Source organism: Dendronephthya gigantea, unplaced genomic scaffold, assembly GCF_004324835.1.
Source record: "Dendronephthya gigantea isolate DGI-Jeju-01 unplaced genomic scaffold, DenGig_1.0 000073F, whole genome shotgun sequence".
Classification (NCBI taxonomy): domain Eukaryota; kingdom Metazoa; phylum Cnidaria; class Anthozoa; order Malacalcyonacea; family Nephtheidae; genus Dendronephthya; species Dendronephthya gigantea.
Window position 1 is genome coordinate 842,899 of NW_021163083.1, and position 11,987 is coordinate 854,885.

The 11,987-nt window shown below is 36.0% G+C and overlaps 2 protein-coding genes across 4 annotated transcripts in view; one reads left to right on the top strand and one right to left on the bottom strand.

Moving 5' to 3' along the window:
- The window catches only part of LOC114531606, a 29,154-nt gene that overhangs the window by 12,712 nt on the left and 4,455 nt on the right, over positions 1-11,987 (bottom strand). Inside the window, exons 3-8 of one of the 2 annotated variants that reach the window (XM_028553217.1) lie at positions 11,096-11,217; positions 9,826-9,977; positions 4,533-4,739; positions 2,211-2,320; positions 1,845-1,926; positions 1,359-1,485 (exon numbers count right to left, since the gene is read on the bottom strand). The gene's annotated coding sequence lies outside the window, so the exon portion shown is untranslated. Of the gene's footprint in view, positions 1-1,358; positions 1,486-1,844; positions 1,927-2,210; positions 2,327-4,532; positions 4,740-9,825; positions 9,978-11,095; positions 11,218-11,987 lie in introns of those variants that run through there. The other variant, XM_028553218.1, reaches the window with a different exon arrangement.
- LOC114531611 (prolyl 4-hydroxylase subunit alpha-2-like) lies at positions 5,826-11,050 on the top strand. Of its 2 annotated transcripts, XM_028553223.1 has the most exons (13): positions 5,826-6,342; positions 6,925-7,256; positions 7,402-7,453; positions 7,628-7,851; positions 7,940-8,110; positions 8,195-8,265; positions 8,424-8,523; positions 8,800-8,853; positions 9,078-9,107; positions 9,427-9,492; positions 9,899-9,967; positions 10,258-10,354; positions 10,860-11,050. In XM_028553223.1, the coding sequence occupies exons 1-13, from the start codon at positions 5,994-5,996 to the stop codon at positions 10,931-10,933; spliced, it is 1,689 nt and encodes a 562-aa protein (XP_028409024.1). In that variant the 5' UTR covers positions 5,826-5,993; the 3' UTR covers positions 10,934-11,050. The 2 variants fall into 2 exon arrangements, with proteins under 2 accessions (XP_028409024.1, XP_028409025.1); XM_028553224.1 differs by lacking the exon at positions 9,078-9,107 and having other exon boundaries at positions 5,828-6,342.

An 11,987-nucleotide genomic window follows, 5' to 3' on the forward strand; every position in this document is an offset into this window, starting at 1 on the left:
TGGAACTATATATAGGTGAACTATATTTGACTACATGGACAAGGAAGCAATATTCAGAGCCACAATCTTTTGACCCTTCACTTAATGTGATTATAATGCGGTTGGAATTGAATTGTTCACGCACAGATAATATAAGTCAAAAAACTACTTTGGAAATTATTCAAACCACAATACCGCTGTAAACATTATCGCGGAGGGATTTATCATCATTAAAATCTTGAAAAACTTTTAAGGATTTTTTTATTTCCACTCATAACGTGAAAACAAAACAACTGACGCTGACGGAAGTCATTTCAAACAAAGCGTCGATGTTTAATTGAGGTCACCTGCTGCTGTATACGAAATTCTGGATTTGAAACACTATATGCAAATGTAGCTAAGATCATTTTTAACCTGTTCCATTTAATTAAGTTTTAATACAACGACATCCGTAAAACTTCAGTACCGATGTAACAGCAGGAGACTACATGAGGAAGTCAGTGATATTTTGTAGGAATGGAGTATGCATGTGGTACATTTGGATACTCTCTTACCTTCTTACGTCATCCCAAACAAGCCTAAGACGATATTCACACGGTAACGTTGCGAGCATTCGTTTTCATGACAGAACCCTTTCAAACACTGTCAATTTACAATAGACGTTGAAGCTAATTTAACATATTTAATTGAGCATATTTTTCCCCTTGGATCGTGTGGACAGGGCGTGTTAATAATAAAATAGACAAAAACTTTTTTTAAAACGCTCGGAAACGACGTTCGCGGCACATACTCCTAAATCACGACTCTCTCATGGTGTAATATGGCGATAATGGTTTTAAATTACGTCGTACACCAAATATAATAGAAATACTACCACAGTATAGCTACAATCAGCACTCAGCAGAAATGACTCGTAGTAAAAATTTAAAATATTCGGAGAAAAAACTGCCTCTTCTCCGTTATTAATATCCCACGATTAAATTATACAAATGTAAAGTATTGACTGTTGTTATTCATGCAATATTTGACCAGTCACAACTTCAATCTTATAGAACAATATCGATGTTTGTGAAAGCTTAAATTCTCGATTCATATTGCATGGAGAATGAAGAATGATTACTATATACCCCTGGTTCACAAAGATATCCTCATCGCTTCATTTGGAACAGTTTATTTTTAAATCTTACGACATTGACTTGATCAATTCTGCACAATATCGCAATCAACCCGGTTAAGTTTCCTTGATTTTCAAGCCGTTATGATGACAGGAAGTGAATGTCACACAAGAGCTTCTTTACAATGTTTGTACAGGGAGTATCTCCACAAAAGATAAACATCATACAGATAATAAAATGCATAGAAAACTTAAAGTAACCTACCGTATATTCTTTACATGAAGAAACATCATTTTTCTATCCTGAAGTGCATTTAACGTTTATTACGGGCATACTCTGCACGACACTGTTTAATGAAGCTTTATACCACCCGACAGGATGTCAACATTACCTGAAAAAAATAATATATATGAACTGTGAAAATTTCATTAAATATTAAGCATGCTTCAGAGCGAATTTTGCTGGCAAAACTCGAGCTTGCAACGCGCATATAGAAAAAAAAATGAATCCTATTTTGTTTGATGATTTGTTTAGTGCTATTTGTCTTCGGACCCATATTTTCTAGTTTTGGGGTACTTAAGAATCCTAGGAAATATCTGAGAAAACATGAGTATAAACAAAGTCGGTAATATGAGATCACTGAAATTTGAAAAGCCCTGCAGCAATATTTACAATTACAAAACTAGGCTCGGCAAGGATGAATAACTTTAGCAAAGCTATATTTTTTTGTACAGGGGATATGGAATATACCTTTTATTGCGATCTAGCACTCTTTCATGCATTCTTTATGAAGGTCGCGACACATTTCGTAATGATATGTCTAATGTCTTCGCTATATGGGAAACAAAAATAGAGATAATTGTTATCACTTCTATACTTCTATAAAACCCGTCATTCCTCCATTTACACCAGATAGGCATTAAAAGCAGTATTTACAGAAAGCAATTCAACATGCTTTGAAAAGTAATCATTCGGTGTTTTCTCCGTAATTATAATAGCTTCTCATTAATAAAATTTGAGTTGTAATGAGAACAACTTCAATTAAGAGGCTGTTCACATTTAACTAATAGCATGGGATTGTTTTGTTTCAAAAGGACTTCAATATCTCAAAGGTACCTTTATACGCTTCGTGGAATCTCGGTAACCGGGTTCATGTGCATGAACAGTCCCGAGTGTGCAAACAAGAATTCATAACGACCATTTATTCGGTTATACTCGCCTGTAGTCTGGAACAACAGAAATATTCAAATGAAAGAACACGTTTGTTTAATTTATGTATGGGATTTTCTAGTATTCAAGATAATATCTGTGGGCTGCGGAAGATATCGTCTCACTTCAAACTAATGATTGTTTAGCTCCAAATTAGCTGACATCAATTTAGATGAATATACAGATAATATTTTCCCATCGCGTGCGTGACAACTGTATTGTAATGTGAGTGTGTGACCAACTACTTTACACTTTAGCTGGTACGTCAATCGTTTTTTTTTACTGAATTACGAGATATTGGAAATGAGAGAATATCTGCATGCATATATGCATGTACTTAACCACAGCATGAGATAACGTCGCCGTCTATCGACGTACCATTCCTTTATACGGTAAAAACGGTCAGACCGGTCCTAGTTGTATTTCAGAACAGACAGATTACTGGTATTTTAGAGTGTTTCAAGAACTCTGCATTCAAGTATATCGTTATTTACATCTGCCTAGCACGGGAAATCTTGTTTCATCACTATATTCATAAGGCCATTTTGAGCGCTTAATGGAAAGCGCCATATGAATAAGGCAAGACTATATTTGCATCAAGCTTGGTGAAGCCCACGCGCAGGGCGACCAGCGGCGTATCGACGAACTTATTCTTTGAAAGTAGTAGCTGGTTTTGTGGTTGAATACATAAACGAACACATATAGAAGCGATTGTCAAACGATTGCACATGCCATATCAACCGTATCAACACTTCTTAATGTCATAAAAAAGAACGATACGAAATCCAGTTTCTGGCGTAGCAATAGCTACATATACAAATGCTTGTTTCGATTGCTTTATATGTCAAAATGTCTATATATTGTTTTTGTTTATTTTTTTAATAATATGTCTAATCTTATTCTCGCGGGGAGATTTTAATAATGTCTAATCTTTTTTTCATTTATATATTCCATAATAATCTCATAAACTTCTTATTTTTTCAAACTGATTTTAGGTTTATTTTTATTGAATTCCCGGCAAAATTTAATAACAACTCGAGCAAGGTGTCAATAAACCACTTGCCAAGCATAGATCGTTCACATGCTCCAGACGAGAGATATCAAAAAATATTTCAAATTTCTCCGTGGGTGCATGTATTGATCGCTTGAAGATTTCAAGATATTAATGTTTATGTTTCGCAAAGAATTATACGCGGAAAAATATTGTCGAGAGTCACTCCTTGACAGCGATATCATATAGACGCCACTCGTTCGTAAGGAATATTTTTGAAAGGCGTCCAACAGTGCCACTATACCAAATTGATTTTAAAAACTTTCAAGCGATATTAAAAAATATATTTCTATTTTCGCTGTTAGTCGAATAGAACATTCAAGAAATGATTTCATGCTTTATACATCAATAAAAAATGACGAAAAATATAACTTACATTAAAATTGTAACGTGAAATCTAATTAGATTTTTTATCCAATATCGATGGCCCAGTTTCTGAAAGGTCTGTACGATTTTGGCGAAGTTAATATCTTTCTAAGCGAAGCCGAAAGATTCATCTATCGTTCTCTAGACATTACTCTTAACTAATTCAATTATAAAAAATTAATACCTGCTGATTTTGTGTAAAATGGCTAGCTTAAGATCTATGCGTGTTTTGGGTAACGCAAACATGCAGGATGATCTCAAACGAAGGATCTGGAAAGTTCTATACGACAATAGACGGTCTTAATTTGGTGTTCATGTTCAGTATATAGCCATAGGTACAACACATGCAAGCAGTATAAAAGCCCAAAGATAATAATTCTTTTAAAAACGTTTGCCGTTATTCACCCGCTGCGTGAATCTTTCTGTTGGTCATTTTTTTTTGTAATCCGACAAATCGATACAAATTCTATTTCAATCCTCGCCAGCTTTAGTATTTATTAGGTACTGAATAACTTCTTTTTTGAAATAGATACAAAACTCGGAAACACACTGCAATGCGTTGTTGAGTGTGGTTTTCAGTACAAATTTCCGGCTGTTTAAAAATTGCGTTTACTACTTGGAAATTCAATCCTGATCTTTCTGCCCCATACCGAGCAACGACACCCTTTTTCATCGACAAAGCTCCATGTTCAACGTAATGGATTTGCTTTTGCTTTTGCCGACAACGTTATCTCAAAAACAATTTATCCTATAATAGCTCATATTACATAAGAAATATTGTCATGCAATGTTTAAAACATCACGCCACATACCTTAAACCTTATAGCTATACGTTGATTATGAATCACTCCTCTTCTTCAAACCAAATTGCAAAAAACTCTAAAGATTATCAATCTTCATGCAGAGATATCAACCATTTCAGAATCAATCTTCAGGGATAACTTCATCCAGAATTTATATTTTTTATCCACACTTGACGTCAACTCCCGTCGTTGGTAAATATATCACGTTCTCAGAAGCTAAAAAATAGTTTGCATGAATATGTTACGATAGAAACAGAGGTAGTCCAAAATGGAATTTCTGAAAAACATTTGATCTACTTTGTAGTTTGTATATACTAACAGTAAACTGCCTGAATTCAGCCATAATTAGGACGCTGAACTGACACAAGAGCTGATCATAATGCGGAACGATAAAATATTTATATTCATAACAGAGACAGACAACAGCAACAAATTACTTTAAAAACTCATTCTGTTATTCTTATTTATGAGGTTAAACAGCTGTTTGTGTCGAGGTGACGACTGCCATTATAGTCATATAAATAGCCTGCTATAGTCATATAAAGCCTGGTATAGTCATATAAAGCCTTCTATAGACATATAAATTCTGTTAGTCCAACCTCGCTAGTATAAAGATGTGGAAAAGGTTTGTGAAATGCTAATGAAATACTCGTACAAAAGTTTTATGTAATATTTAGACCCAACCACAGTTGTCTACAAAATTTGGTCAAGTACAGAAGACGTTATAATAATTATCAGTGTTAGTGGATAATTTAGATCTTAGGTATAAATGAAATTAAATGCAATCTGTCTGCATAAACTAAAAAAGAACTTCCGGCTCTTTGAAGTTTGAACTAAAACATTAAAACTAGGATGTGCGTTTAGTTTTACAGGAGAGGAGCCCATCCAATAATAAACTAAACACGAGATATGTGCAGCCTTGCTGGAACTTAGATATACCACGGATATATAGAGAAAAACTGAAATATATATATGTATATATTATCTTAAATAGTGAAATTCATTGTATAAATATGTATTATTATGTCACAACGGTAGAGTTCGTGTGTATAAGTGCAGTCCGGATGTTGTAGTTACAAATTCTCAGGCGAATTGAAAAGTGTCCTGGCAACAAAGTTATGTGTGAAATAAATATATATTTTGTATCCATAAACTGTGGGAACACACCGAATAAACTGTATATAACCTTAGTTCAATAGTTCAATTTTATGTAAGTCCAATCGTGTGCGTCCATGATATAGATGAGAAAAGTTTCCTAAAAATACGGAGTCAAATTACAATATGCATGGTTTATAGAAATGAAATAAACCATTACGTCAGCAATGACAATGCGTGAAAGCCGATATACAGACACATAAATACAAAGTACCATTCACTTGAGAAAATCACTACCGTCCGCTTCAGACTGGTGTATAAAACTTCATCAACTGTGTTTGTCTTGGGGTTAGAGAACAAGCGCTACCATTAGAAATGGCATTCACAAAGTTTATATGTTGCGTCTTGTTCATTGGGACGATATATTTATCACCCAACGTTGTAATGGGTCGCGATATATTCACAGCTTATAATCATATGGCAAAACTTGCGTCGGTTGAACTAGAGCTTCACCAAGCATTGCAAGACTATATCACTTCTGAGGAGACGAAATTGACGAAATTGCGCGAGTTTTCAAAGAATATCGCGTCGGCAAGAAAGCTGAACGAGGACTCTACGACATTTCTCACGGACTACGCCGCAAATCCAATACGCGCGTATCTTATGTTGAAGCGCTTCGTAATGCAATGGGGACAAATACAAAAGACAATGGAAGGCCAACAAGGTAGAGTAATACACTAAAATACTTCAGTGTTAATAACTCAAGTTTGTGTGAGTTGTCTATAAATAAATACTTTTGTTTTGGTATGAACAGTCGGGGGTGAAACCATCTTAAATTGGCATTGTTTGTGTATGCATTTATCCTTGGCTGCTATACCGTCATTTTATTGTTGTTCACAGTTTGTCATAGAATCTTAGTTTTATGTATCTATAATTTCATTTGCTGTGATTTTGAAGACAATGAAATGAATGAATGCTAATTTGCGCGTTGGTTGTTAAGAGACCGCAAGTACATGCGATAGTGCATGTTTTTATACACAAAGGAACTATTTTATTGGCCCAGAAATGATTAATGAAGATAATATAATTCTATACTGATAGGAAAATACTGATCATTAAATTACAAGCAATAACCGATGCTCAATCAATTATAATCAACAAATGTTGATTATGTTGATCAATAATCATGAAACTGTTAAGATCAATGATGATGCACTATTTCATGAGAAATGAAGTCACGCGAGGACAATTTATAAGTATTTTCTTCTTCATCCGAGATTTTAAACTAAGATAATTGTTGCTTCAGAATTAATTCTTGGGCGTTTACAAGACAACAACGAGTTACTCCCTTCTGACGTCGACTTGGACGGAGCACTCAAAGCGATTGCCCGAATTCAGGAAACCTACCATCTCCCCCCGTCGTACATTGCGGCTGGACTTCGCGACCAGCCTACGGACGAGTTACAACTAGGCGTTCAGGACACATACAGCATAGGACGAGATTCCTATCTCCAGGAGAAATACTACAACACTAAAATATGGATGGAGGAAGCACTAAGACGGATGAACGGCTCAACGGATAAAGATGGGATAAATATAAGTGACATACTGGATCATTTGGCTTGGGTTGAGTTTAAGGTATCTACGAGTTGTTTTTAATGGTTGAAATAGTGTTTCTACGAACCATTGAGGTTATTTGAACCATTAGTTAGCTATCAACTCGTCTCTTGACTGTGTTGAGGACTTGAGGGTTTAACACTCACACGCTGGTTTTTCCTTTTAGCTAGGAAATGTTCAACAAGCATTGAACTACACGGTTGAGTGGCTGAGGATAGGTGAGTGAGTCTTGCAAAATTCTCGCATTCAAGCTTTTATAAACTCGCGGAGAAAATAAAAAGGAGGAAAGACGAACTTATGTATGAACTCTCGCTTGACGAGCCGGCGATTGCAGTGTGATTAACCCGCGAGTTCGCTGACCACATGTACTGTACTGCCTTTGTCAAATTTAGACCCAGACCATGAACGCGCGCGGGCCAACCTGATCTATCTAACGAGAGAGAGCGAACGACAAATGGGAGACGATAGCAGTAAAGTAGAAAAGCCTGACACTGAGAAAAAGAAGAAGTTAAAACCACATCAGAGAAAACGATACGACTACAGAAACTTTGACTGGCCAACTGAGAAAGAGAATTACAAACGATTATGTCGTGGTGATGAGATGCTCACGTACGAGGTATAGAAACCATTTTCTGGTTAGATTTTTGAAAACATGTTTTCTCCAATATGTGGGGCTTTAAAAATTTCATTTCATCGAAATTCAGGAAAAACAAGACGACAATAAATTGAAATGTTCCTACTTCACTAAAGACCCTTTGCTGAAGATCAAACCAGCCAGAATGGAACGAGTTTGGGAGAAACCGCCAATATATATCTTCCGAGAGTTTGCAAGCAAAAAAGAAATTGAAGATCTTAAGGTCATCTCCGGTCCTCAAGTAAGTGATATTATCCATCGATCTTCGAGTTGCTTTGAAGGATGACCAAAAACGTTAACGCTTGCTTCGTTCTTCTGTGTCCAGCTGTCTCGGGCAACTGTTCATAATCCAACAACTGGGGTGATTGAATTTGCCAGTTACAGAATTAGTGAATTGTAAGTACACGAGTGTGTCTTTCAAAATTAATTCACATTATCACCAGAAACATTATCACTTGCGTTGTGATCGCAAAGTTTTGGATCAGATCACTGATGAGGAGTGATGTTGTTCAGCGATATATATGAAATCCTGAATTGCATCGGGTTTTTTGTAGTTCTTGGTTGTACGACACAGATGGGTTAGCTGTGGCAAGAGTTAATGCAAGATTAGCAGCGGTAACTCAATTGGACGTTTCAACCGCAGAAGGTTTGCAGGTTCGTGATAACAAGGCTTTTAAGCCCGTTTTCGCTAGGCGAATTCATTCGCGCAAAGTAAAGTATGATAAAAGGTAGGAAGAAATCATACTTTTTTTCGAAGAAACCATCGAACTCGAGTACAGAAATAAATCTCTCCTGTGTCGTGTCTGGACGTAGTCTAAGCTTCAAGCTTGAGGGTAACAAGAGATGAGAGTCGATCTTTTTTGCTAAATATTGCCTAGAACTTTCCTCATTGTACATTTTCTTTCTTAGCTTAAATCAATCCATTTTTAGGTTCAAAATTATGGAATGGCTGGCCAATACGACCCGCACTTTGACTTTTCAAGGGTAAGACCTGAGAATATCATCTGTCATCTGTCAGGAAAGTGGTTTGTGCTGAGGATCTTTGCACATTCAAATAAATTATTTAACTATGGATTGGGTACAATTAGGCGTTCAATAATCATAATCTAAATAATCTCTGCCCCAGATTTACAAATTCACTGCAAATGTATCCCGCGTTCTCAGTGGATTATCTCGATTAATCTCAGTTTATATCTTTGCATTCACAGCTCAAACTTGAGAAAGCCAGAGCTGCGAAAGTAAGTCCAGTTACACGTCTTTAAAGTAGAGGTCAGTCTACTAAACTTGTCGTCAGACCTCTGATTGAAAAAACTTCTTGTATTTGCGGATAAGCAATCTCCACTTAGACAACGTGATTTCATGAGAAATCCTCGAAAGGGTATATCAACGTGTTTCGACTCGAAGGATCATTTCACAAAGAATTTATTTTACTCTATAGAATGAAAAATATTCCCAGGCTTTCTTGATGTTTGAGCCGTGAGCTCGTGATTATAAAACATTTATTACCACACCCATATTTAACACCTTTTTAATAGCATTACTATTTTATCTTTTCAGCCGCACGAACTGAAATTAATAAAGAGTTTTGGAGATGGAAACAGAATTGCAACGGCACTGTTATACGTAAGTATTGTGTGATTGCATGTGTTTATATCCATATGGATCACTAAACCTTGCATACAGAAAGATCAGGGGCTAGTTGTACGAAGAACTGGGTAGCTCTGTCTAAAGGATACTGTGTTTTGCAACCGTTGTAATAAAGCGACTCTGAAAGCAGTAAAACCACAGATTTTGAGTAAACAATCTCAAAGAGAATTATTAAAAAAAGGAAAGGTAATTTCCAAAAAAACGGACAATTTTGAAGCGATTGAAAAAAAGAGCATATTGAAAAAACGTGTAACGTTATTCAGCTTTCGTACAACTTGCCTCTCCAGCAATATTTACAATCGATCTTACCTCACATAAGGAAACTGCAATTCACTTTTTGAAATGGTGAACTTATTTCTTCTGTAAATTTTGGTTCTGGCAGATGAATAAGGTTGAAGCTGGTGGAGCCACAGTGTTTCCATATGTCGGAGCTCGTCTAACGCCATCTGAGGTACATGACACTTGAACGGAATAAAAAATATATCTATTTGTATATACATACGACAAAATAGTGGTTAGATATCCAATATAAGTTGCGTGCACAGGAGCGGTATCATTTAAAACCGGGAAAAACTACTGGAGTTGTGGTTAGATTGAGAGATAAGAATCTTTGTTGTTAGTCAAAGCAAATAAGAACAAAAAAAACGAGGGGAAATGTAGGATAATATAGTTAGAAAACTACCTCAAACAACGAGATGTTTCGCTTTCATGCAACACGAATTTGATTGAACTGAAATTTAGGGGGATGTTGTGTTTTGGCATAACTTGATGAGATCTGGTGATGGAGATTTCAGAACAAGACACGCAGGATGTCCAATTATCTCTGGGACAAAATGGGGTGAGCAAGATAATATTTATATTTGCATGCAATGTAGATATGTATGAAACTACAGAAAGCTCACAGAATATTCCTTGCAAATCACTTTGCATGATCTTTCGTAAATTCATCGATGAATAAAAGCATCGAGGAGTGTATCAACGCTAATTTTTTTCTCTTATGCAAAAATACGTAGTATACATGTGTATTGTACATAATCTTCCTTAAGATCCTCCACGTTGACTGATTATAACTTTGAACTCCAAGATTGTTTCGAGGATATATTTATTACGTTTGGCAAAAATAGCATTTTATCTTTGCTTCAAATCAAAGCGTCCGGTCAAATCAATTTAAAACCACAAAAGCCATTAAAAATATGTTGAACCTCTTCAAAGACCAATAATAAACACACGTTCATCAATTTCATCACAGAAATTTCACGGCCATCAAATCTCATGGCACTCACGGTATATCTTTCCCATTCCAGAATATAGCTATAAAGATGATGTTGCTTGTCTTTTTTTAGTTGCTAACAAGTGGTTTCACGAAGCTGGGCAGGAGTTTAAACGTCCATGTGGTCTAACACCGGATGCTGAATGAAATATAAATTAAATAATTCCGTTGAGAAGGCGATTTGTGCTTTATTTCAATTGTATATATAGATTTTTTGCAGGATTCATAACAATAAAAGCTGAAGAGTTATTTAAATTGAGCGGGATAGTATACGAGTTTAATTTTAAGAAAGAAATATGCCACACGTACCTCGTGGTTTTCACCTTCCTGACCGAGTTCATTCTTTAAGTGTTTGTGAATCTTGAACACTGTGGACTTGCACCCTTCCATATATAAGGCCAGGAAATAGTAGTTTCTGTCTTATGGAGATTCTTAAATATCAAAATTAAAAGTTGGTTCGTTGATTACATATGTGCAGACAACATATGAGCAATATACATATATATTTATTGATATACCTTGCCTTACCATTGGCAGTGTTGAATATATGAATATCACCCCCAATTATCGCTCTAGTTACGCCCCTGAACGCCCCTGATCTACCACAGGAATAATGGCGTACAAAAGCAATCAGTCGGGCATAAGATGAATTTATGAAAATAAATCCCCCCGCCCCTCCCAATTAAGCTTCTAGCGACGGCTATGCATACAGGAAACAGTATTTCTCAATTTGTGCAGAGCGTTATTGACGGCTAAAACCGTCTGTAGTTTTGCACACGGCATGTCATCTGCCGTCTCACAAAGCCTTGAATTAGAGCTCCGTTTATACGTGGGCGAATTCCTGGATTTTGGGTAACAATTTCATGTTCAGAATCCACGAATATAATCCTTGATTCTAATTCTTTAGTATAAGTAGTTGGGTGAGGATTATAGGGTCTGGCTGGAAAGTGGTGGTTATATACCGTCAAAGCAAAGTTATGGTCAAAGACACCGCTTGTAACCGCTTTCCACGCAAGAAATACCGCTGATCGTTACGTTCACGTTAACGCAAAACGATAAACTGAATGGGGAGTTTGAAGGGATTGAAATTTAGCTGCTGAATTTTGATTCATTCCACCACTTTAGCTTATTTGAATTTGCTATATATTATTATAAAAAGGTCATGCTTTTCAAATTAACCTAGCCACTTACGAATCTTGCG